Source organism: Macaca mulatta, chromosome 18 (genome assembly GCF_049350105.2).
Source record: "Macaca mulatta isolate MMU2019108-1 chromosome 18, T2T-MMU8v2.0, whole genome shotgun sequence".
Classification (NCBI taxonomy): Eukaryota; Metazoa; Chordata; class Mammalia; order Primates; family Cercopithecidae; genus Macaca; species Macaca mulatta.
The window spans coordinates 37,936,899-37,964,091 of record NC_133423.1 but is presented as its reverse complement, the minus strand read 5'-3'; the positions used below and the strand labels follow the sequence as shown (position 1 = coordinate 37,964,091).

Below are 27,193 nucleotides of genomic sequence, written 5' to 3'. Positions count from 1 at the left end.
AATAGGACTTGCTGGCTACATAGACTCTTGGAGTGAAAGATAGGAAGAGTCAAGGGTGATGCTCAGGTTTCCAGCTTAGGCAGCCAAGTGGATAGTGGTCCTTTCACTGAGATAAAGCACATCCAATAAAAGGCAGATTTGATCAGATGACAAAGGAGTTCACAGAGATAAAGCGATAGATTACAGGTGCTGGTGAGACTTCCAAGTGAACAATGTAAGTAGGAGAATTGACACAAACGACTGAAGCTCAGGATGAAGATATAAATTTGGGAATCATTAACATATGGATGATAACTGAAGCCATGGGAATGAGTGAAATCACCCCTGGAGGGTTTACATACAAAAAGGAATGCATAGTATTCCCTGGGGAACCTCAACATTTTAAAAGACAGATAGAGAAAGAAGAACCTAAGAAGGGGATTGAGAAAAAAAAATATGGAGGAAAACCAAGAAAGTGCAGAGTCAAAGAATGAAAGTGAATGTTTCAGAAAGAGGGGTAGTCATATTGTTTAATGTTAAAGCAGGGCAAGAAATTTAAAGACTGCAACTTATCCATTCACTTTAACAAGGAACATCAGCAATCCTGATAAGAACAGTTTCAGTGAGAACAAAAGCTATTATTTCAGAGATATAAACATACGAGTAAGAGGTAAAGCAGATAGTAAACACACACACAATGCCAAGAAGTTTGACTTTAACAAGAAAGGAACGAGAACAAACGCTAAAAGGGGAGCAGTGAGGTGGATAATTTTTTTTTAAGATGGGGTGGATTTGAATACATTTAAATGCTTTGGGAAGAAGCCAGTTTAGAGACAGGTTGAAGATAAAAGGTAAGTGACATATTCCATTGGATGGGGTCTCTGAGAAGGAAGGAGGAAGTGTATCTGCAGAGTACACGTGTTGGAATTAGCTTTAGGCCACCAGGAGATACCTTTAAGTTCAGTTCAGATGGGTAATATAAAAGCTACTCCCTAGTTTAAAAAGCTCTAAACGTTTCTTATGTTTAAAATTTAACACAAATGCCTCTAAATTTAAAATAAAATGCCCTTTTAAATTACTGAATTACTCCCCCCACCCCGCCCCACAAAAAAAAAAAAAAAAGAACTAATAATAGTCAAAGCTATAGGAAAAGAGTCCCCAACCCCCAGGCCACAGACAGGTAGCAGTCCGTGGCCTGTTAGGAGCTGGGCAGCACAGCAGGAGGTAAGCATTACCGCCTGGGCTCCACCTCCTGCCCAATCAGAGGCAACATTAAATTCTCATGGGGCACGAACCCTATTGTGATCTGTGCATGTGAAGGATCTAGGTTGCATGCTCCTTATAAAAATCTAACGCCCAATGATCTGAAGTGGAATGGTTTCATCCCCAAACCACCCCCCACCCCTTCACCTGGTCCATGGAAAAATTGTCTTCCACAAAACCAGTGTCTGGTGCCAAAAAGGTTGGGGACTGCTGCTACAGAAGGTAGGCTGAAACTGGAAAGTATATAACTTCTTGATAGTCTTTTAATTTGGTACAACCCTTTGGAATCAATTTGCTGGTATGTATCAAAAATGTAAATATTCACACTAATTACATTTCTGGGAATCTAGCCCAAGGAAACATTATAAAATATTGTTACACAATATTTTTTACATTTTAAAAATATGTCCAGCATATGTGTCATGCCTTTTCTAAAGATTTTCTCAAGCCTCCTAGCAACAGTAACCTCACTTTTCTTAAACACCTATAGCACTTGCCTGTACTACTCTACTATTCCTTTGGCACTTTGTATATGGCATCTTCCCAACAGTACCCAGAGTAATATTTTTAAGTGTTATAGGACACATCCTCTATTTTCTCTGCCGAGGCAGTCAATTTTTCTGTCCAGAGCAAAGGAATATATCCACCATGAGACTCTGTGCTTTAGCTTATCTATTTGTCAATCATTAAGAACATTATAATGAGACTATACTAGAAATAACTGTTAGAGATTAGAAACAAGAAAATGTTGCTAGAATGCCTGAAATAGTAACCCTCTGGGTTTTAGCAGCTGAAAGTTGAACTATTTCATACACTTTTCATACACAGTGACTTTAAACGGCACATTTAAAAAATTTATCTTCAACCAGAAAAGTTTCTTCTAATACATTTTAAAACATTCCTTCTAAAAGAAAAGGCTGGCTTCTAGAGAAGTAGGTAAAGGAAAGTTTCATATCCTTGCAAGGAGAATTGGCAAAATGAAATAAAAGGAAAAAAATATCTAAGATCAAGTGGAAGATTCAAATCTGCTTCTTTACTGTTAAACAATTACTCCTACAAAAAAGTGAATATTCTGTAAGAAATGTAATTAATATTCAAAGACTGTCAAAAACACAAAAGCCTTTTATCCCTCTATAATCTAGTAATTAAAAGGAAGAAGTAACAGTTCAAAGATGAAGCTTCTTTGGTTTGACGCTAAAAGAGAAAAAGAAGGAATCAAGAGACCAGATAGTATCAAAGATGACAGCAGTAAAGAAATAAGAAACAGAAATGGTAGTTCTTCATATTATAAAGGGGGTAAACTAGGAAAGGCATTGTTACCAGCAAAAAATTACAACTCAATTACACTAAAAAGATCTTGAGATGTGTTTCATGCATCTAGCTGAATAATGATATTTCAGTGATTACTGTTTGGGATAATAGTCTGGTAATTGGCAGAGTTCCCTCCTCCCCACTACAGGGGTCTTTTTAATCTAAAGAAAAGACAAGCAATCATCAAATACACTGATGCTATATACAAAGATGGCTGGCTACTACCCTATTATAACCAGGTTTTACAAATTCCATCACTACCTTATAATTTTAATTATAGAAATCACTGAATTCTGTTTAATGCTTTTCTTTACATACCCTAATTTGCACTTTTAAAGTTAAGGCATTTTCAAGGAATCAATACATTAAAATTTCATAATTTATACATTTTATAGAATTCAAATTAGGCTGCCATATAAATGACCTGGGCATAGGATGTTGGTTATAAAAGACAGAATTATTATTTTTAATGATTGCTTCTCGTCTAAATTAAACATTTCAGATCTTTTCACAGTAAAGCCTAGTTAATATTCAGAAGCCTAATCCTAGTTATAGGCTTCAAAATTCAACACTTTAAAAGGAATTACAATATCATTATCTTGAACATCTTATTAAAAGAATGTGATATAAAGAATAAAAACATTTATTTCTATGGAAACCTCAAAAATAGAAACCTCATTGTCTAATTCGTTTACTCTATGATAAAAATAACTCCTCCAATTGGAATATTTGGCAATTTATATTACCAACCGAATTCAATGAATCTAAGTAATGGGTAGCAAAATTGGAAGAATCATTTTTGCCTATGTATATTGTGCCAACGATCTCCTCAATTACAATAGCTGATTAGCAGTCATCTGCCATATGTATATCAAAATAGAATTAAAACTAACATCTTTCCTTTACTAACAAACTGAATCTAAACTGGAAAACTTGGGATAACAGATCATGATTTTTAAAACATTAACATGAAAATTGTCTTTTTACTATTTTCCCATATTCTGCCCAGTGCACAGTCCTATTGGTGAGACAGTGGTCAAATATTACCTCACTTCTTACACTGAAGATAAAGAAAGAGGAAAATCAACTAATGTCTTAGCACAATCAAAAGCATCCAGCAAAAATTGTCAGGTACCATAAGGATAAAGTAAAAAACAGCCAAAGCTTTTGGAGAAGTGGCCTGCTAAATAATTTTAAACACTTCCTGTCTATGCAAGCTAAAAGGAAGATTAAACCCTCAAAAGATCTGGGTTGAAATGACATAAGTTTTTTGGGGAGAGATGGAGGAGATGGAACTTAGGTTTTTGGACACATACCTTTCATTTGAGAATAATCTCATACACCATAATAAAAGAAGGAAAACTTAAAACTATTCAACATACCAAAGAACAAGGAGCAACTAGTCTGGTTATTTCAACTTTAAAACTGTAAGTTACCAGTATCTCTATAGCCAGATAAACACCCAGTAAAAAATTACCAGAGTTTTTTAAAACTGTGACTGAATTTAGGTGCAGAAAATAATTAAATTACTGTTAAAATGGACAGAATTTGCTAATCAGTTGATCTTTAAATAAAATATTTGGGTTTATAGACTATATTGAGAATGATTTGGCAAAGAAAAGATGAGGATCAAATCTATTAAATACTATCTGATCTCATAAAGAACTCAAATTTCCAATGTGGAATGATATTATTAATTAAAGACTACATTCCACCTTCTTAATCTTTCAGAATTTTTGAAGCAAATCTGTTTTACCCAATTACATACTTTCAAAATTTTCCATTAACAAATATCTTTGTGGGGAAATGATTTTTAAATCACCAAAAAGTCAAAGGACAAGATGTTCAAGACTTTAGATAGTATCTGAGAAAGAATACAACCAGGGAACGGCTTTATCAAGGTGGACAAAGTTCAGAATGCCAGAATTCCTTCCCTGTTGTAATGAATATACTGCAACTTCCTGTGGTTTTGTGACTATCACTGGGTGTGGTAGTAAAACAGAAGGGAAAAGCCTCACACAGAAAGCTGAATGGCCCAAAGAAAACCTAAGTGGTGACAAGAGGCTAAAGGCACATGCAGGTACGCATCTTTTATGTTGGATGTGATACACTTACATGGCCCCTGTTGAATCTCTTGGGGACCAACAGTAAAGCAAGTTTAGAACTTCAAATCTTGAGACATCTATAGCAAGATGCTGATCCAATGTGGCTCCAAATATCTTCTGTTTTCCTGGCTCACCTGAAGAGGAAAAAACACTACAGAGGATGTGGGAACTGAATTTCTTTATGTAGTTTCTTCTAGAGCAACTGTCTGAAAGTTTTGGCCCAATCCTTTATGAAGTCTGGAGATGAGACACTTGAAGGACTAGTGAAAAACAAAATTCAAATGAAAAGGTGGAGTGAGACATCTAAAAGGGGAATACGAGAGCAAAAGATAACCGTCGTAGGTAAATCAGTGTTTCTAATCCTTAGCTGGACTCAGGTGGGAGGAGGCAGAGAAAGGAGAGAAAAAAACGCACAGATGTTTCTCCCTCCACTCCCTCACCCCAATTGCTACTAAAAATTCATGAACTACCTAGGCTTTTTGACCACATTTAGGGAGTGAATAAGCAAGGTTACGTGGAAGGTTTAAGCATTTTGTCCAGTCTCCCTCCCCGGGCTATATGGCATTAATAGGCTGCAGGGAGGCCTTTCAGGTAATGCTTTTTTTCTAAGAAAAGATTCTAGTGGAATACAGCTTGAAGCAATAAAGAAAGAGAAAAATAAATTGAATTTGTACAAAAATGGAAGTCACAGGACAATATACCAGATTGACAAAGTTTATCTAATTCTGTTTTTCAAAAGGGGTGGGACAGATTTCACAAAATAAGAAATCAGAATAAAAAGTAGTCTTAGCTTCCAAATAATAGAAAATATTTTTAAACTAAGCAACACGAACTACATGCTTCATTCTTCTATGAAATATTATCCTTGGAAAGATAATCTTTAAAAAACTAAGATTAGCAGAACCAAGTCTGATGTATATTACCACACGAAAAGCATAAAAATTTAGTCCATATTATGAATTAGATTCATTCTTAATTGACTTATTAAATATTTTCTTAAAAATATTTTACCTAAATTTTGCATACTCCAGCATTCATGTAATAGCCTAGGACATAAAACAATTTTCTTTCCAAATACACTCCATTTTAGCCAGAATTTATTTGAATTATGTCTGGTAAAAATACCAGCATTTTTCTGAAAAATAAGATTGGAGAAAGAATTAGATCCTTACCTGACGTGGCTGTTCATTCATTCGTTGAGGGTCTGATTTCACTTTATTACTAGGATGATTTGTGACTTTGGTTACCGGTTGTTTGAAAATTGATGCTGTTTGTCTAATTGGCAATGTTGTATTCAAGTCCGGTTTACCCTGTGAACATAAATTTATTTTTATTTAAAATTATATAAACACAAGCAGATGACTTCTTACAAATTCAATATCTATTACTTTAAATCAAATTATTCCAAACTTCTCAGTCTATCGCAGCATTTTAAATACTCTAAAGTACATTTGAAGCACCTAATACGTCACACATGCACGAAGTTTCCTCAAAATAAATGAAAAACTTTTTGTATACTTTTTTTTTTTTTCTTTTGAGACGGAATCTCGCTCTGTCGCTCATGCTGGAGTGCGGCTCACTGCGAGCTCCACCTCCCGGGTTTACTTACACCATTCTCCTGCCTCTCAGCCTCCCGAGTAGCTGGAAGTACAGGCGCCCGCCACCACGCCCAGCTAATTTTTTGTATTTTTAGTAGAGACGGGGTTTCACCGTGTCAGCCAGATGGTCTTGATCTCCTGACCTCGTGATCTGCCCGCCTCGGCCTCCCAAAGCACTGGGATTACAGGCATGAGCCACCGCGCCTGGCTAGCTTTTTGTATACTTTTAAGTGTAAAAAAATTCTCTGCATAAATTTCGTATCTGATTAGCAAGGTACTAGTGACTTTAAATGAACAAATATGTTTAAGGTTGGTTTATACAAAAAAAAAAAAAAAAAAAAAGAACTTGGGGTTTTGTTTGTTTGTTTAGGGACAGCGTCTCACTCTGTTGCCCAGACTGGCGCCCAGTGGCATGATCATGGCTCACGGCAGCCTCGACTTCTTGGGCTCAAGCAATCCTCCCACCTCAGCCTCCCGAGTAGATGGGACTATAGGCACGTGCCACCGCACACCAGGCTGTTTTTGTATTTTTTTTTGTAGAGATGGGGTCTCCCTACATTGCCAGGCTGATCTCAAACTCCTGGACTCAAACAATCTGCAGTCCTCAGACTCCCAAAGTGCTGGGATTACGGGTGTGAGCCACCACACCTGGCCAAGAACTTTAAGGATAACAATCAGGATAGCAACCATTTCTACATTCTGAGAATGGAGGGAAATATTGGCATACTTGGGCATTAAAATATAAACAACCTGATCAGCAATTAGGAGGCCAGACTTACATAAAACCACATAAATTAACCTCTTTTATATAAAAATAGGTAAGTAGAAATGGTAGTTCTAATTCCAGCAAACAGAACTCAATTTAGAAAAATGTGATGTGTTCCTTATTTTTAATATACAGTAGGTCTTTGAATAATGTCGTTTTGTTCAATGTCATTTTGTTATAACAATGATGAGAAAAAAATAATCCTTTCCCAGCCTAAGCCCATCTGTGTGACGTTGGCATGTTCTCCCCAGGTCTGTTTGGGTTTTCTCTGTGTACTCCTGTTTCCTCCCACATCCCAAAGATGAGTGCACTTTAGGTTCAGTGGTGCATCCATATGGTCCCAGCCTGAGCAAGCGTGAGTGCAACCTGTGATGGGAAGGGGTCCTGTCCAGGGTGGGGTCCCCGCCTGGTACCCTGAGTTGCTGGGAGAGGCTCTGGCCACCCATGACCCTGAACTGGAATCAGTGGGTGAATAATAATCTTGTTTATATTAATCTTTCTTAAATGTGTGGAGAGCTCACATTAATTTCAGTGTTTATCATTAGAAGTGTTTTGGTCTTTATTTAGAAGTTTGGGATGTTTTGTGACCAGAAATATGCCACAGGAACTTAATTTTTGTTTATATCAATTAGCCTAGAGTAAATATGTTTCATTACAAATCATATGGCTAAAAGTCAGTTTCCGAGAACCTATCAACAACATTAAGTGAGGACTTACTGAATATTATATTTAATACTTTTAAAGGAGACTTAACACTGAAGCTTCGTAAAGCCACATAACTTATTTACCTAGTTTTAATCAATCAATCAATAAAATCTAAGATGTGTTCCAATGAGGTCAAAATGTGACCAGAATTGCTATTAAGTTAATTTGCAATATTCTTAACAAGAAAGAAAAGGGAGAAAACACAATTATTGTGTTTTCTGAGATTCTGGGAAAAAAGATGAAGTTACATATACCTGAAAACAAAATACAGCTGATATATTTTTGATATTTACAGGATATTTGATGAACTTTACTACTACCCCACATAGAAACTGTAGTGTCAACTTCCATGCTCCAAAACAGGGGTTCTCAAACCTGAGCATGCATCAGAATCACCCAGAGGGCTTGTTAAAACACAGATGACTGAGTCTCACCCCTGGCACTGGGCTTTCGGCAGGTCCGAGATAAGGCCTAGGACTTTGCACTTCTATTAAGGTCTCAGGTGTTATTGATGCTGCTATGCCCGGGACCACACCTGGAGAAGCACAGCTCTACAACAAAGATTGCAACTTGATCACAGGTGGATCAAGTCCAACCCAGAGATGAGTGTTCATTTTTTAGTGCCTTTAATAAATTAAGTCAGCACCTAAAAATCTAGAGTTTTCATATAAAATCCAGAATTCTAGCTTCTCTTAAAAACTGAAAGATCTAGAAATACTGGACTTGGTTTGGCAACAATAGGCTGTGAGTGGTTAGAAATGGCTCTCCAGTAGTGGCCTCAGGGTCTCCTGTTGCAACATTCCTCAACAACTCATATTTGCATTACCTGTCTGGGCCCTATAGGCACTGAGTTTGTGACCTCTACTTGAAGAACATCAGCATGCCTAGAAAGATAAGCCTCACAATAATCTGACAACTATTACAATTACAGTATTCTTTAGATCCACTATTAAATGTGTCCTCACCTCTACACCTCCCCACACAACACAGCCCTCCTCTCTGTTTATATTGGGCAATCCTGTCATTCCTTTATCTCATTTTTCCCCCAGTGTCTCTGCTTACCTTTAAAAGATATACTCATCTTACATGACTCTAACAGTATTATTTCTAAGGTATTTAGCTTTATCTTTATGGATTGTCAAAAAATATATAAAATGTGCAAATTTGGCTGACAAGCTGCAAAGTAACCACTTAGGTTGCCAACTCTACAAAGTGTGAGGCTCAGGAGTATGCATTTTAAATACTCTCCTGGTCATTCTGTGATGCAAAGAAAGTTTTAACACCTCTGATATATGACATCTAGACCATTTGGAGGCCCTAAATGAAGTCATCCAACCTATTAATGACAACAGGCAATATTCAGTCCTTAAGCAGCTTCACACATAAATGTTTAGAGGGAGCTTCTTGTCACTAATTAGGTATAATCAATATGTATCACTAAATGATACCTTGTTTGGCTTTTAATGTTTTTGTTTCTGAGATGGAGTCTCGCTCTGTCGCCAGGCTGGAGTGCGGTGGCGCGATCTTGGCTCACTGCAACCTCCACCTCCTGGGTTCAAGCGATTCTCCTGCCTCAGCCCCCTGAGTAGCTGGGACTACAGGTATGCACCACCACACCCAGCTAATTTTTGTATTTTTAGTAGAGACAGGGTTTCACCATGTTGGCCAGCATGGTCTTGATCTCTTGACCTCGTGATCTGCTTGCCTGAGCCTCCCAAAGTGCTGGGATTACAGATGTGAGCCACTGCGCCTGGACTTTGTTCTTAATAAAGAATGATATACTCTGCTGGTATTAGAACAAAGGTGGCATCACGTGTCTACTCAGTAGACACACAGAAGTATTTGCAACTGTCTGCATGAGTAAACATATTCAAACCTGTGAGATTCTCATTGTTACCAAGGATGACTGGAGGCAGCAGGAACTACTCTAAACTGTTTTAAACTATGAATCCTGAATCCATGAAGACTGGAAGGAAGCATGGAATATGTCAAACTATTGATGCTATTGATGCTACACTGGTAAGATGGGCGTTTTTCCATTCACTTATGTTTCTGTGCAATAAAAAAAAATTAAAAGAAAAGCCTGGCTAAAATACTTAAGATATACAACTAACTTCCATTGTCTAATGAGACAGTTCATTCCCCACTGGTACAGAATGAGACATTATTCAAAATATGCTGCATTATTCTTCACTCAATCTTATTTTGGTTTTTAGGATTTTTTCTCCTTTTAACTGGCCTAGAAGCTCTGACAACAGAAAGAATGTCTTTAATTTGGTTTTCTAAAACAGTATCACATGAAGCTGAGTAATCTGTAAAGCTGGACTAACTAGTTTTCCCAGAAACCGTCAATTCTATTACCTCTATCCTGAGGACTGCCCTGAGTCACTATTAATTTATGCCCAGTTGTGTGTCTTTTTCTACAGTTTAGTTTAGAATCTAAAGGACCAAACTACCATCAACTTTGGAGTTAAAAGCCAGACACTTTTTTATGGGACAAGATTAAAGCTTTTATGTATACGCAATCTTCTTATAACTTCAATATAAGAAAAAGTGAAGCGGAAATTCTTTGTTACAAGATGAAACTGGCAAACACATTCTAATATCAGAACTAAGTTTCCAACTTTTGAAAAATCTATGTACAGACTAGTCCTCAAATCAAAATGTAATAAATTTTATAATGTGTATATTAGGCTGAAAGTATTGTTCTTGAGGATCTATTTTATCCCCCTAGTTGCAGGGAGGAACATAAAATAAATCTTTATTTTTAAAAATTTTACTTCCTCTTTCCAGTAAGTATCTGAGATATATCATTTGTACATTCCCAAAGGACAAAATACACAAAAATTAATTTTTAAAAACAGAAAATCAAGGACAAGGAAAAAACAGATATCTGTTTGAAAAGATCAGTAGTGATACTAGAGCTGAGCATCAAATGTGGATCTGAATTTTCAAGGGGCCTGGGCAGAGAGAGAAACATTCAATTACACAGATATCATGGTCAGAAAGGAGGACGCATACCAAGTAATGAGGAAAACAAAAAATGTCCAGGTATTAACTCTAGAAGAAAATGGATAAAGGCACTAAACTTCACAACAAATATTAAGCAGATTTCAAATGTTTTTTTCTTTTTTAGTGACTTTCCATAAAAACCAAGAACATAAGACTTAAAGGACAACTCAGTAAAGGTGCCTAATTATTGGCACCTAGGGCCTAATTATTGTATAATCTTCCAGTGATCTCACGTGATTAAGGATACAAGAGAATAAAGAGGCATATGAAGAACATGTATCATAAGCCAGTGGTTGTCAAAAAATTTTGTATTTCTGCCCCTTATGAGAAATTTGAAAATATATATACCCCACCCGCATTTTAAAGTCAGCAAGAATATTTCATATTTTAATGTAATCAGTTGCAAAGGATGCACTTACCAGAAGTAATTTAAATGCTAATACTTTAATAATGCACTGTTACATCTAACAGAATCTAAATGTACCCACCATTACCTATTGATATATGAACAAACTCTTCAATGGTTATAAATTTTCATTCCCTTTGCTCTTTGAATAATTCCATTTCCAAAGTTATTTCCTATTTTAAACTTGATAATCTTTCACTGATCATTTATATATCATGAAATTATTTCACTTTCTGTGACCATAAAGCTCTTAGTGATAAAACAACAAATTTCTTCTGGTTTATTACAATTATTAGTATATATGTGACCAAAATAAAGTATTACAATTTTTAGTACATAATTATATATATAGAAATTTATTGTGTGTATATATATATATATGTAGCTTAATGAAAATAATTTTTTAAACAATTTTATATTCTCAAGTGTGTATTACTAATTGCTAGAATGGGACAAGCTATAGCATCAATTCTATTCCTAGTGTCCCTTTTTCATAAATGTAGCACTGAGAAATGTTGTTCACATAAATGAGTAGATAGAATGAATTTTATTCCAAGTCATTCAAATTCTCTGAACTCCTTTTGAGTTACATGATAGAATGTAACAGTGAACCATCAAAAAAATTAAAAAATCAGTCAACATCTACATAAAGTCCTCTAAATTTTGTTAAAAGCAAATAATTGTACTTGTGGAAAGAACTGACTGTTCCTGAGTCATTCGTGTTCTCAATCCAGTATCTCATACTGTCCCTTTATGATATCAAACATTTTGTACCATGGTAATATTGCATACAAGTGAGAAGTATGCTGTTCTGTAAAATGGGAGGTTGACTATAAAGGAGAATTACAGAAAAAATAATGTGTACTTCTATCACAGGTTACATTCTCAGATCAATTGAAGGCAACAGTGTACATGGAATTTAAAGATATCAAAATGGATTCCTTTAAAGCCATCGACGTCTATGAATATCATGTAAAGCCTCCACACAGCATAGTTTGAACACCAGGGACTTATACTATACAATATTGTAAATACCACTTTTTTTCAGTATGACTTTGAAATAAAGCTTTATGACAGTTCAAATTGTACATATTCTAGGGTCCAAGTCTAGCTCATTTTATCTTTAAAATTCACACAAATTTTGCACTTTACCTTAAACATTAGCCATGTTTAAGGTAAAAATGTTGCTCTACCTACCCAAAATGTTCAAATAAAACTGACACTTCCAAGTATTATTCAAGTGTCATTTTAATTCTGTGGTTTTTGCATACATGCACACACTCCCCCAAAAGATACTCCAATTTGAGAAGCAAAGACTGTATCTCTAAGGTCGGTTTCCTCATCTGTAAATGAGAATAATAATAGCTACTGCATAAGATTCTTATAAAAATCAAATGAGATAATGCATGTTATGCTGCTGCTGCTACAAATGCAGCTTTCATTCAGTTGATCATTGAACAAATATTGAGTGCCTACTATGTGCCAGGCACTGACTGGACCATCTATATATAGTCATTTAAAAAAAGAAAAAAATTCAGCCTTTAATAAAACAAGTTTATAGTTTATAATATAGTCATGTTGGTACAAATTCTAAATAAATAGCAGTTATTTCTTTAACCTAAACAGGTTATTGAACATGCTATTAAAATTTAGAAATTTAACCTGTTAAAGTTTTCCCAGAAATAATGGTATCCCCTGGTTCAAACAAAGGTGTGCCTGAGTGATACCTTTAGGTCAAATCAAGGCTATTCTCAAAAAGTAATTGGAGATTTGCTCGAGAATATATACAGTAGTCCATAGTGAATGTCTTTCCACAAAATCAAAAGCCAACAATGGAAAGTGCCTTACAATTCTTCATAAGTTTTTAATATAATTCACATACCATAAAACTCATTTTAAAATGTACAATTTAGTGGTTTCTAGTATATTCACTAATTTATGCAATTTCATAGGTTTTTACAAAAAGTAAAGAAAAAATTATCTGGTACCCATGATGTTTATGCAGAAAATCTACTTAGTCTAATATCCTACGTGGGGAACAAGATTTTTTTAAAGGAGATCAATGGCATATTAAAATATTAATAGGATGGATGGACTATACTTTGAGCTCATTAAAAAGGACTACACCTGTTCACAGAAGGATGATTACAATTCATCAAGGAAACAAGTTTTGAAGAGTTCTGCTTGAAAAATAACTTACTGGAGCTTTAGTTAATGTAAGATCATTAACAGACATCACCAAAAATGCCAGAGAGTTTCAACCAGATATCCTAGAACAGTCCTACTCAAACTCAAGACAGTTATTATATGGAATTAATCATCTCCTTTACTTCTCAGTTGGCATTAGCTATGTACACATACTGGGAGAACTATGGAAATAGTGACACAAATGGTTTTCTGTAGGGCTTAATTCTATTGCCAACCTGGAGCCTACAAGTTAGCTTAACTCTTCAGGACCTACAAAAGTTTTGTTAACATCTGGGCATACTAAACAAAGCTTGTTAAAGCCATATCATGGACAACTCTGTTTCCGAATCTACCTTCATGATTATCACTATAGCCAAGTCCAGGCCCTCTCAAAAAGTTCTATCACACTCAGACACATTTGAAGCACTAGTTTATAATATAATAAAGCTGGTATCATACTGAACAAATCATTCTCATCAGCAAGCCCATTTGCTAACATGGCTAACATTCTTTTGTTCACTCTTTGCTTCCTAGCAATCTCTATCCAATCAATATCTACATGACTCAAATTAGCCAAAAGGATGGAACAGTACTATTATTAATAGCTAATAACCTGATTATCTTCATTAGGTAAAGAATATCAGCTAAATATCCTTTATGTATTCACTTACTAAAAATATTTCTGTATTTGAGAAAAATTAGCTCTTTGAACAAGAGAACATGAATTAGTTCTACGGTCTTTTGCTATATCTTACCCTTTCTTCCTTTATTCATTCATTAAACCAGTACTGTCCAAGTCACCATCATCCCCACCTGGACAAATACAACAGCTTCCTAACCGGTCTCCGACTTTCACTTCTGTAACTCTATGTTTTCCATACACAGTCAAAGCAGTCATACTTCTCCCTACATAAAACCCTCAGACAGCATTCTATACTATTCCTTATGCTGGCTGGCACAGCCCTATTACCAGGCTTGCCTACTTTAACCTCACCTAGTAATACTCCTCCACTCACTAAGCTCCAGCAAACCTGGCCTTTTTGTCTTCACATGATGAGTGCATCCTTCCTTAGAGAATTTATACTGGCTACTCCCTCCACGGGGAAAGCTTCTCCTTCTGGTTTTTGTATAGCACCTCAAATGTTGAATATTTAAAATTGATTTTATTTACTCACATAAATTATTTCCCTAAAGTGACCTCAGTAAATGGCACCTCTGTCTACTCACTTAATCTAAAAACCAAGAACTCACCCTTAAGTACTCTTTTTCTGTTATGCTCTATACACAACTCATCAGCAAAACCAGTCAATTCTATTTTCAAAAGAGATTTAGAATCTGTCCACTTTTATCTCCACGGGCACGTGTCTAGAGCATCATCATTATCATCATCAGCAGCAGCAGCATCATCCTACAACAGCTACTTGCTCCTCAATTCCACTTTTGATTTCAGCATCCAATTAGTAGAAACCTGTATTCAACAGTGGCCCGCACTTATCCCTTGGAGGGACTTTAGGGCCTAGAAATGCTAGACTTATCACCTACGACCTATTCATTCCCCTTCCCTGTCCCCAACTTTATCTACAGAGACCAGAAAACACTCCGTTGAGCAAGACTTTAATAACTGACAAACAGGATATCAGTATCTTTGGCAACAATTTTACTTTCTCCATAGGTCAGGAATGTTGGTGGAATAAATGAAGTCTTTGTTTTCGGTTAGGATGGAGGAATCCTAGGAAGGTAGAAGCCAAGAGGCAGTTCTTACCACACTATAGGCCCTACCAGGAGCTGGTCATCAGAAGGGTCCTACCACAGGGCTCTGATTGTAATTAACTGGCCATGAAGTACCTCAGGCAGAAATAAGTCAGTCCAGTACGGCATTACTTCAATAACTGCAAAATCCATAGTCAAACAAATGCCTATTCTGAGCTGCAGCAAGTGACCTGGCTCTTCACCTACTCCCTCACATCTTCTGCCAAGCTCCTTCTCCTGCTTTTAAAAAAGTGGTTTTCAGTTACAGATTCCATTGAGAATTTGAGGAAAATAAGCTCTCTCTTGGAGAAATGTACACAAGGCTGGATGCTGTGGCTCACGCCTGTAATCCCAGCACTTTGGAAGCCAAGGCAGGTGGATCACTTGAGCTCAGGAGTTTGAGACCAGCCTATGCAACATGGTGAAATCCTGTCACCACAAAAAACACAAAACGTCAGCCAGGAGTGGTGGCCTGCGCCTGTAGTCCCAGCTACTCAGGAGGCTGAGATAGGAGGATCACCTGAGCCCAGGAGGTCAAGGCTGAGTGAGCTGTGATCGCACCACTGCACTTCCCCCTGGGCAAGAAAGTGAGACCCTGTCTCAACAATAAAATGTACACACACAAAAATTGCACACGATTCAAAGGTTCCTGGAGGTCTTTCTGAGGCATGGTCACCCAGATTAGCAACCTCTCTGCCTACTGGTTCCTTCCAAGCTGACCTCTTTAAACCTTTAAAGGAAAAATAACCATAACATTCTCTGATCATGCATTCTCTTCTGAATATTGTCTTCTCTCTTCCACTTCTCATTCAAGTTTGACAGTAGTCCAACCATTTTTGTGGAAAGGGGTAAAAATGCATGTATGTATACATGTTCATAAATGCATATAAGCTCTAGCCAGACATACAAAAAGCCTCATTAACAAGTTTCCTCTAAAGAAGAGGACTGGGACTGAAAGACAGGAGAGAGGGAGACATTTTTCACGGAGTATCCTTTTCACTATGTGCCCAAATCACTTAACCAAATAATAAAATTTTAAAACATCTGAAAGAACAGGCACATTGTTTTTCTAGTCTCCCATTTCCCAGAAACTTTCTGGAATTCTAAATAGGACTTATTCTTTCTATCCATTGAAACTGGTAATGTAAAGTCACCAGTTGCTTCATAATTTAGAAATCCAATGGCTAGACAAGTCTTTATCCTCCCTGATCTCTAACAAAAGTCTTGTTTTCCAGGCTGTTGTAACACTACATTCTCTTGATTCTCCTATTTCTTTTCTGGAAGGTCCTCTTACTCTCTACAAGATTCATTTATTCATTTAATCCATGGGCCTACAGAGTGACAAGATACACTTCGTTTGTCCTTATTTTGGGCATTATCAATGACAAAAACACTGTCAAAGGAGTTTTCAAAGTGTGATCTGAGAATTCCTGGGGGTCTCCAAGATCATTTTGGAAGTCCAAGAAACAAAACTATTTTAACTCGATCTTCCCCACTCCACCCGCAAAACTTGCCCTTATTCCCCTATCCCCTGACTCCCTGCCCCAAGTGACCAAAGCCAGAATTGTTGCATGCATCAATTCTTTCTGTAACCATCAGGTACTTCTATCTAATTTCTCAAGTCTCACCTTTCCATACTTTCTGCCACAGGATTAATTCAGGCCATCTTTATTTTTCTAGACTTCAACAGCCCAACTATTCTCCCTACTTGTAGTTTCATCCCTTCCCAAATCCAGTCTCCATACTGTGCCCCATTCTATATACCCAAATCTGATTCTTATCATCACCACTAAGTTTCTCAAACTACACAGAAATTGCCACCAAGATAGATGAGCTCTCCACAAAATGTTTTATTATTGTTGAGGATAATTAAAACAAGTACTTTCTAGATCATGTGACTGAAAACCTAGCATACAGCCATATACCTATCCAAGTATGTGTTTATACTCACAATAACATACTACCACCTTAAACCAAGATCATTCATGAGAAATAAATAATGGCAGACTTAACACACAACTGATTCCACTCAAGAGAATATGATGTTCTTTATTTTCAAATGTATCCAATTTGGGTGAATAGAGAAATGTGATGAAAGAACTGAGCCTTTCCAAGATACCTGTAGTATTGTCAAGCAAAACTAAAAAATAATTTGTTCCATACCATATTCATATTGTAAGCAATTTATAAAATATGTCATATGTCACATTAAATTAATGTTAGGGAATTGAATTTTATTAGTTTTGTAGATTTAATTTATAAAACATTTGATGTTAAGACCTAGAAACACAAATTCAGTATGTTTATACATCTAAAACACTAAAATAAACTTCCAGTGACAAACCAAGCTACTTGAAGTTCTCTAAACATATCTTGCACTTAGAATCACTGTATTCTTGCACTTAGAATCACTGTATTCTTCTTTATCCTAGAGTGTCTCCAATTAAATTTTAGTATCATCTTGCCTCTCCTCCCAGTTCCCTGCTAAATGTTGACAGTCACATCTATGAAACCCCGCAACATCTCCTCTTTGAAAAACCAAACATAAATGCCTAAACAATATTTAGCTTTTGAAGCAAAGGTTTGGTTTTTGTTTGCATATTGAGAGGCAAAGCTCTGGAGCCGTGCTGTTTGACACTGACTAGGTACATCTGGCTATTTAATTTTAAAGTAAAACTAAAAATTGAGTTATTCAGTCAGACTAGCCACATGTCAAGCACTCAACAGTCACCTGTGGCTGAAAAGAGTCCCGTCATCACAGAATGTTCCCCTGGATATGCTGCTCTGTAACTTTTCCCTTTAAGGTCTGAGAAACCTGCTCATGACTTCAAATACAAACTGTGCCGATGACTTCCAAATCTTTCTCTAGTCTTTTTCCATTAACCTAATGGAGTATCTTCAGTAACCTTCTTGATATTTCAACAATGTCAGTTGAAGAGATGGAGGTGGTGGTTGGAAATAATTATGGCAGTCAAGAAAATCAATAAGATATAATGTAATCAAGAATGGAATCGATTTTCAGGGTAAGGTTAAGATTGAGTTTGAGATATCTGAAATAGGTACTGCAAAAATTGTAGTAGAGACTAAAAACAATGCCCCCTTCACCCTACTCTCCCATCCTAAAAGAATTTAAAACCACTCTGCAGAGTTCTTAAAAAGATATCTTTCTGGCCGGGCGCGGTGGCTCACACCTGTAATCCCAGCACTTTGGCAGGTCAAGGCAGGCGGATCACGAGGTCAGGAATGGAGACCATCCTGGCTAACACGGTGAAACCCTGTCTCTACTAAAAATACAAAAAATTAGCCAGGCGTGGTGGCGGGCACCTGTATTCCCAGCTACTCGGAAGGCTGAGGCAGGAGAATGCCATGAACCTGGGAGGCAGAGCTTGCAGTGAACGAGAGGGTGCCACTGCACTCCAGCCTGGGCGACAGAGCGAGACTCCGTCTCAAAAAAAAAAAAAAAAAAAAGACATCTTTCCAATCATACCTAAAGATATTATTCATCACCAGTAATTCACCTCTGATGTGGAAAATATGTTAAAATCATAGCTTATAATTACTTAAATTATAATTTAGCCTGTTTCAAAGTTTATTTTGTCAATTAAAGCTCTAATCCTTTCAAGATAAGAGTTTAAAAAACAGAACGTGCTGGGCATGGTGTCTCACGCCTGTAATCCCAGCACTTTGGGAGGCCGAGATGGGTAGATCACCTGAGGTCAGGAGTTCGAGACCAGCCTGGCCAACATTACAAAACCCCATCTCTACTAAAAATACAAAAATTAGCCGGGCGTGGTGGTTGGTGCCTGTAATCCCAGCTACTCAGGAGGCTAAGGAAGAGAGAATCGCTTGAACTTGGGAGGCAGAGGTTGCAGTGAGCCAAAATCATCCCATTGCACTCCAGCCTGGGCAACAGAGCGAGACTCTGTCTCAAAACAAAACAAAACAAACACAACAATGTACTGAAGCCAGATTTACAACCACTCTTACCTCAGATTTCTATTAATTACTTTAAAGCTCTTAGCTTTCTTTACACTGTACTATCATAAAAAAGACATAATACAGTTATTACTTAACTAGCCACAAATACATTTTCTGCTTTATAGAGCTACCTAATATGTTGTTGGTGTTACTTTCAAAGAGAACTTATTTTTTTAAAATGCAAAGCTCCACTTTCTGACCATCTAAATAAAATCACATGCAAAAAGACCATGCCTCCAAAAATTCATGCAGAAAGCTTCAGAAAACAATGAAAATGAAAGGCATTTCCAAAATAATGTATAGTATATTTATTTATTTAATAAACATTAATTACCACTATACACTTCTGAAATGAGGTGGATGGTAAATCAAATAAACATAAAGCAATATTTATTAAGTACCTACAGTGTGCTAGGCTTTGGCTACATAGACAAAAACAAAAACAGGCATGGTCCTTGCCCTCATGGAGCTCACAGTCTAGCTAAAGCAGACAAACAAGTCACAAACACAATGGCAAAGCACCAGGGAAGCATTATGGAGGAAAGGATTGGTTCTGCCTGGAGTATGCAGGGAAGGCTTCCCAGAGATGGAGACAACGGAGCTGGGTCTTGGACGAGTAGGAGTTCACCAGATGAAGGGGAAAGGGGTAAGCACATTCCAAGCAGAGCAAACAGCGCATGAGCAAGCAGAGTCTTGAAAGCACATGCCATGGTGCAGGACGATGAGCGTTCCAGCGCAGCTAGAGCAGAAAGGTGCACACAAACTGAAGAGATGAATTAGTGTTTGGTTTTTGATGAAACGTTAAGTGTCAGAAAAATAAATCTGCACATTACACTTAACGTAACTAAACTGTGGTTCTGGTACAGAACAGTAATCTGAAAGTACTCTTCATTTCATAAATACTGAAGCCCCTTTCATAGGTACCCAGCACTGTGTTTTAAGATGGCAATTTTAGAAACATAAACCTGAATTTTCCTCTGTACATTTAAGAAGCAAAGTAACCCCAGAATAAAGGTTTCCTGAAGCTGAAATCACAGTGATTTATACACACACAAGATCCTAACTTTTGCTAACTTGGGCTCCCCGTCTACTGCTATTCTTACCTTTCTTAACATCTTCATAATGACCAACTCAAATCCACCCCATAGTTAAGGAATATAGACGCAATTTAGCCTTCTCTTCCACTCTGCCTCTCTAAACAAAGGACCTGCCAATGTCCCTATGAAAACCAATGCAAGGTATTATGCTATGAAGAAACAATGCATTTTGACCTCTGTATCAATTATTAGAAATTATATTACTGTAAACTGCACAAATTTAAGCTGAATTTCGAATGAAGACAGGTATGAAGCAGAGACCCCATGCCCCTCAGAAAATGTAAAATGACAAGAGGGAAGAGAGCTTGGGTCAGAAAGTTTCCAACGCTGGCCACGAGGCAACACTGTTCACTGAGGTGGCTTGGTGCTCAGGAAAGGGGGTGGCTTACGGAAAGAGCAGTGTGGAAAGCAAAGGAATTAACGTGGGTCAAATTTACTTTGCTAGATGTTCTAAAAAATTCCCATTTACTCCTCACAACAATGTGAAGGGAAAATTTTCTTTCTTTAATTTTACAAATGAGAAACTGAAGGCCCTTGGAGTCTAAGAAAGTTTCTCATGACTGCATCAGCTAGTAAGTAGCAGAGCCAGTTCACCAAGTCATGCCTTCCTGGGTCCAAAGCCCTTCTTACTCCACTACGCTGCCTAAAATGCCTACGGTTCCTAAAATGAGCCCACTGGGACTTACGGGATTACATGAGTCCCATTAGTCCCACACATCAGTCACATCTTAAGAAACAGAGCCCCTGCTTCTCCCTCCACTATTTTCACTGTCACTGTGAAGACAATGGTGGTAGCAATACACATACACACAGATCCCTGAAGTTTAGAGGAAGAAAAACTAAGAAAAAATAGTCACATAGGTTTAGTTGACCTCAGGGAAAAAGCAGCTTTCTTTGTAAAGATATTGGATTCTTTAACACAATTAAATTAGTACAGGCTTAAGTATACCTCATCTGAAATGCCTGTGACCAGAAGAGTTTCAGATTTCAGGTATTTTCAGATTTGGAATGTTCAAACTGTATCGTAATTCAAATGAGATTTGCTTCAATTGCTATACAATAAACTATCAACCAAACAGCTCGATAAAGCTAAGAGCTAACGGAAAAATATCCAAACATAGTATTAGAATATTATTCCAAAAACTCATTATCTTCAACATCATCAAAGGTCAAAAAAAACCAAAAACAAAACACTGCCCTTTCTCAAAACCTGAACCTGAAAATCAATACGTAATTATAAACTATGAGATAAAGATACCTGCCACATTAAAATGTTGTCACTTTTTGGACAACAGGAACGATTTTGAGGGAAAAAGGAAAAAAAGCAGACAATTAACACTAAAGAAACCTTTTGTAAACAGCCCCAGTGGGTCAGAAAGTGTGACGTTCACTGACCTAGAGAGATACTGAAATGCTATTTTCTACTGTGCACAATTTACTTATGTTCTCTCTTGCTGGGACAGGGTGGGCAGGGTACAGGGACATGCATGGGACATTTGGACAACCAAAATTCCAGTGACTATGATGTGAGATACTTTTTGGACAGCTTTCGAAGTAGCATATACATGCGATAAGTAAATTAACCAACCTTATTTTGATTGAGAGGATCGTTTCGCAGTCTCTGTTTGTTCTTCTGTAATTTACTAGGCATCATCTTTCCAGTTCTGAAGTCAAAACTGCTGAGATCAACAGTATTTCCCAGGTACCTTGCCAACTGAGGCTTGCTTCTGAACTTCTTACCACTTGGACTAAAAGAAAGATAAGGTTAATTGAATAAAAGGCAACAATATTTACTCTAGGTCTCTACATAAGCCTTTTCTTCATGTCTTCCTCTACCCTCAATTGATACCCCATTCTATTGTACATATTTTTAAAGAAATGTTAAAGTTCTGCTAGGCATGGTGGTTCATGCCTGTAATCCCAGCACTTTGGGAGGCAGAGGCAGGTGGATCACCTGAGGTCAGGAGTTCAAGACCAGTCTGGCCAACATGGTGAAACGCCGTCTCTGCTAAAAAAAAAAAAAAATACAAAAAATTAGCCGGGCGTGGTGGTGGGCGCCTGTAATCCCAGCTATTCGGGAAGCTGATGCAGGAGAATCGTTTGAACCCAGGAGGCAGAGGTTGCAGTGAGCCAAGATCGTGCCACTGTACTCTAGCCTGCACAACCAGAGCAAAACTCTGTCTCAAAAAAAAAAAAAAAAAAAAAAAAATAAAGTTAAAGTTTTACAGGGAACTCCGTAACTTCCCTGTAAGAAGAGATCACGTGTCACCTAATATAACGCTCCCCTAGGTAGTCCACTAGAACACATAACATGTTGCCACAGCCTATCCCACAGGTCACTCAGCAACTACTGCGAGAACCTAAATCCAAACTTCATGCACAGCATAACAGGCATACTAAAAATGTCTTCAATCTCACAAACTTCCTTTCCAAATTGATTTTGAAATGCTTTTTTTCCCTGCAAGTATTACATATACAACTATGCCAGCAATAATCAGAAAAAAACTTGATAACAAATTAATCTGAAGTCAGCAACCCTTGTTTAAAACACACACACACACACACACACACAAATATGTGGAATCTATATCATATTTGGGCTCATAACACTCACAATAAAAAAATTCTTAAATCTTGACAATATTTAAATGCTAATACTACTGAAATGAGAAAACTAGAGCAAATATTTGTGAACGTGCTTGTACCATGCTGACATGAGTTTTGTTAGCCAAACTCCTCCCTTAGGGAAGCACATGAAGAATAATTTACTTCTGGTAAGTAATACCGCCAAAGCTGGAAAGTTACAAAAATGCCAGAATTATATGGAGGACTAGTCTTTCCCAAAAACATTTTTTCCTGTGTGGCATTAATCTGTAAGAAATTTTTTTATAGGAATAATGCCCCAAAGTCTCACCTAATAAATTTTCTGAACGAAATAAATGTGCTAGAACAAAGTCAGTGTGGTATGTCACAAGAAAATTGCGAGAATTCTAGAATACTTCTCAAAGAAGTCAATGTGTCACATTTAGAACTTAACCTTGCACCAAGTGACCACAATAAAAGAAAAATAACTCATAAGAACATAAAAGGAAAAAGGCTGAGAGATCAAGCAATAAATATTCTCTTGGAACAAGAAAACTTCTCTCTGGGTCAAATCCACAGCAATACACCCCTGACTTGTCACAAACTCTTTGATAGTCTGTCCCAACACACTTCAAGACAACTGAAGATCCTATCGACATTCTTTTTCCACAACCACATGACTTAAGTACTCCTGAAACACAATTCAAGGTATAGAGTTCAGCAGGCAGATGAAGATAACAACCAGTAACAACAAGAACAATACAAGAAAGCACCAGAGGAGAGAGTAAGGGATCCCACACAAGCAAAGCTCAACTCCAACTCTAACCTGGATTTCCAGAATACTCAGTATCACAAAATAAAACAGCAAGTCACTCGCAATATTGTCCAAAACTTGAATCATCTCTGCCCACCACACAACACAGTTCCACCCCCAAAACCTGATCTTCTATACTCCACACCTGTGTCAGCAGCACTGCTGTCCACTTAGCACTTCATTCTCCAAGCTAGAAGGCCACATTACAATCCTTCAGCACCCCCATGTCTCAGTCACACATCCAGTACCAAGTTCTAAACGTTCAGGTTCCTCAATGTTGACAAAAAAGCTTCACCTCCTTAATAAGCCATCAAAAGCTTTACGTCTGTTATATTTTCTTTCCAGACTCTTTTCCCAACAGCCTTGGTGGCCTACATTCCAAACTCTAAATCACCAAAATATGCCATATACCTTTGAATCTTCCAGTCATGTCTTTGCAGATGGAAGGATGAGCACAGAAACATCCTGCCTATCAAAAGGCTATTAAATCCTCCAAGTCCGGCTAAAATGTGCTCCACTTCCACTAGGAAGTCTTCTGAGATTCTCCAATTCAAGTCAGAAATAATCTACTACTACCCGAAATTCTATTTTCATTACAATAATTCCTATATATTTCCTTGCTGAGTCAAACAACAATGCCACTTTTAAACTTCAAACACCATTAAAGGCTAGCACTGAACAAGGTAACTTTCTGAGAGCAAAAAACCTTATCAGTTCAATACTAAATGATGTGGTTTTTGCAGACACAATGAGATAAATACTATCGCTTATTTAAGTTATATGGCATACAATTTTTAAAACTAAGCTAGAAAACATTTTCATTAATGTGTTTTACCACATAAGAAATAAAGTATTATACTTTGTCATTATACTAATGACCTAAATTAATATGAAAAACTAGTAAAGATTACTCTGCTATTATGTCACTTATAAAAAGCTGCAATAGCCGGGCATGGTGGCTCACGCCTGTAATCCCAGCACTCTGGGAGGCCAAGGCAGGCGGATCACGAGGTCAGGAGATCAAGATCATCCTGGCTAACACGGTGAAACCCTGTCTCTACTAAAAATACAAAAAAATTAGCAGGGCGTGGTGGCGGGCGCCTGTGGTCCCAGCTACTCAGGAGGCTGAAGCAGGAAAATAGCGTAAACCCGCAAGGCGGGGCTTGTAGTGAGCCAAGATCGCGCCACTGCACTCCAGCCTGGGCAACAGAGCGAGACTCCATCTCAAAAAAAAAAAAAAAGCTGCAATAGCCATATGGTCCTTATTATCAGATACTCAAGTTATTGGTAAACAAGATTCTGATAAACTAGTTAACATACCACAAAAAATGAATAAACAAAATCTCTCCACAAAATAAAATGACAATTCCGTGGCCAGGCACGGTGGCTCATGCTTGTAATCCCAGCACTTTGGGAGGCCGAGGTGGGCAGATCACCTGAGTTCGGGAGTTTGAGACCAGCCTGATCAACATGGAGAAAACCCATCTCTACTAAAAATACAAAATTAGCTAGGTGTGGTGGCGCATGCCTGTAACCCCAGCTACTCAGGAGGCTGAGGCAGGAGAATCGCTTGAACCCAGGAGGCAGAGGTTGCGGTGAGCCGAGATCGTGCCACTGCACTCCAGCCTAGGCAACGAGCAAAACTCTGTCTCAATAAAATAAAATAAAATGACAATTCTCAGTTATCCCTCAGACAGTGCAATAAAAAACAGTTCAAGAGTAGACCCCATATTTCAACAGATTCATTTTCCACAAGATGAAATGTTCAGGCAGTAACTCTTACCAAAAAGATAAGCACACTGCTCTTAGCATATGGCTTAGCGAACAAATAGCAAGCTATTTATGAGGGAATCAATTAACAACCTTCACAAATTAAACCTGCAATAAGTAGTTCCTCATTTAACAGTTGAAATGTCAGTTATCCACTGCAGCTGAAAACATAATAGAGCCTCAGTACAATGTTCCTCTACAGAACAAAACTCATTAGCGATCAGTTCATTTTAGATACCTTTCTCCCAAATCAAGATAATTTGAACTCAATTAAAAGGCTATACTCACGAAATGTGATCGCTTATGTTTATCATCTAGATTAGCAGTTTATTAGCAGTTTAACACGGCTTCATATTATTTCTATGTTTATTGATTTTAAAAATGAAATGGGGGGCCAGGCACAGTGGCTCACACCTGTAATCCCAGCACTTTGGGAGGCTAAGGAGGGCAGACTGCCTGAGCTCAGGAGTTTGATACCAGCCTGGGCCAACACGGTGAAACTCCGTCTCTACTAAAATACAAAAAATTAGCCCAGTGTGGCAGCGTGCACCTGTAATCCCAGCTACTTGGGAGGCTGAGGCAGCAGAATCACTTGAACCTGGGAGGCGGAGGTTGCAGTGAGCTGAGACTGTGCCACTGCACTCCAGCCTGGGCAACAGAGTGAGACTCCATCTCAAAAAAAAAAAAAGAAATGGAAGGTATTTATTATAAACAAAAAGGCTAGACATCCTCTACTAATAAACTAAATTAGCAATGAAGGAAAAAAGGTAGAAGTTTTAACTATTAGCATATTCAAAAGAAAGCTGGAATATTCGCCAGTAACCAACAAATTCTTATTCATAATGAATCACCATTTCCTGTCTTACAGATGGAATTCTTTTTTTTTTTTGAGACGGAGTCTTGCTCTGTCACCCAGGCTGGAGTGCAGTGGCCGGATCTCAGCTCACTGCAAGCTCCTCCTCTCGGGTTCACGCCATTCTCCGGCCTCAGCCTCCCGAGTAGCTGGGACTACAGGCACCCGCCACTTCGCCCGGCTAGTTTTTTGTATTTTTTAGTAGAGATGGGGTTTCACCGTGTTAGCCAGGATGGTCTCGATCTCCTGACCTCATGATCCGCCCGTCTCGGCCTCCCAAAGTGCTGGGATTACAGGCTTGAGCCACCGCGCCCGGCCTACAGATGGAATTCTATGAAACATCTGTATTGGATAGCTACAAGTATCTGTCATACATACTGCTGCCTTCAGAAAACAGTACTACAAGCCATTTTCTTCTCCGTAACTGCTACAGTCTGTGTGTGGTGCTTTAAGGGAAGTCAACCTGGCTGCCCCAGGGGATTTTAGGCCAGAGACCTTACTCTTCAGGAGTTGAAAGCAAACATGGAGGATGGCAAGGTCCAAGGGAATGCTTAAGTAGGAATTCTGCCCATGAGATGAGATACACACCATCTATACAGGGGCAAACTGACCTTGGGAGAGGCAAACTAAGGAAATAAATGCTAGATGAACAAAAAGACTGTCACCTAAGTTCTACTCTTACCCAAAGTGATTAAATTTAATCACCTATCTACCTTCAATAATGGCTGCTGTAGGTCCTGATCTCAGAAACACCAAGACTGAAAGTGACTAAGCTTTTATTTTAAAAGCATCAATTCGTAACTTAGGGAAGTTCAAAACCTGTTTAACTCTAGAAGACTGAGTAAAGGATATTAGTCATTTTCAGTTTTCTCTGCCCATTATGATTACTTCTAATCCCAGTAATGAAATACTATTTCACTTTCAACCACAAAAAAAAATTCCCTATCAACTGCCCCCTAGATATACCATTCCTGAACCAACTGTGATCACACCTTTAACTTCTTCTACCTACTATTT

The 27,193-nt window shown here is 37.7% G+C and overlaps 1 protein-coding gene across 3 annotated transcripts in view; it reads right to left on the bottom strand.

Moving 5' to 3' along the window:
• Window positions 1-27,193, bottom strand: part of MBD2 (methyl-CpG binding domain protein 2) — a 73,940-nt gene that overhangs the window by 32,277 nt on the left and 14,470 nt on the right. For 2 of the 3 annotated variants that reach the window (XM_015121998.2, XM_077974932.1), the window contains exons 2-3: window positions 21,745-21,904; window positions 5,831-5,968 (exon numbers count right to left, since the gene is read on the bottom strand). In XM_015121998.2, coding sequence (XP_014977484.1) covers window positions 5,831-5,968; window positions 21,745-21,904 — 298 coding nt within the window. Of the gene's footprint in view, window positions 1-5,830; window positions 5,969-19,018; window positions 19,799-21,744; window positions 21,905-27,193 lie in introns of those variants that run through there. The other variant, XM_015121999.3, reaches the window with a different exon arrangement.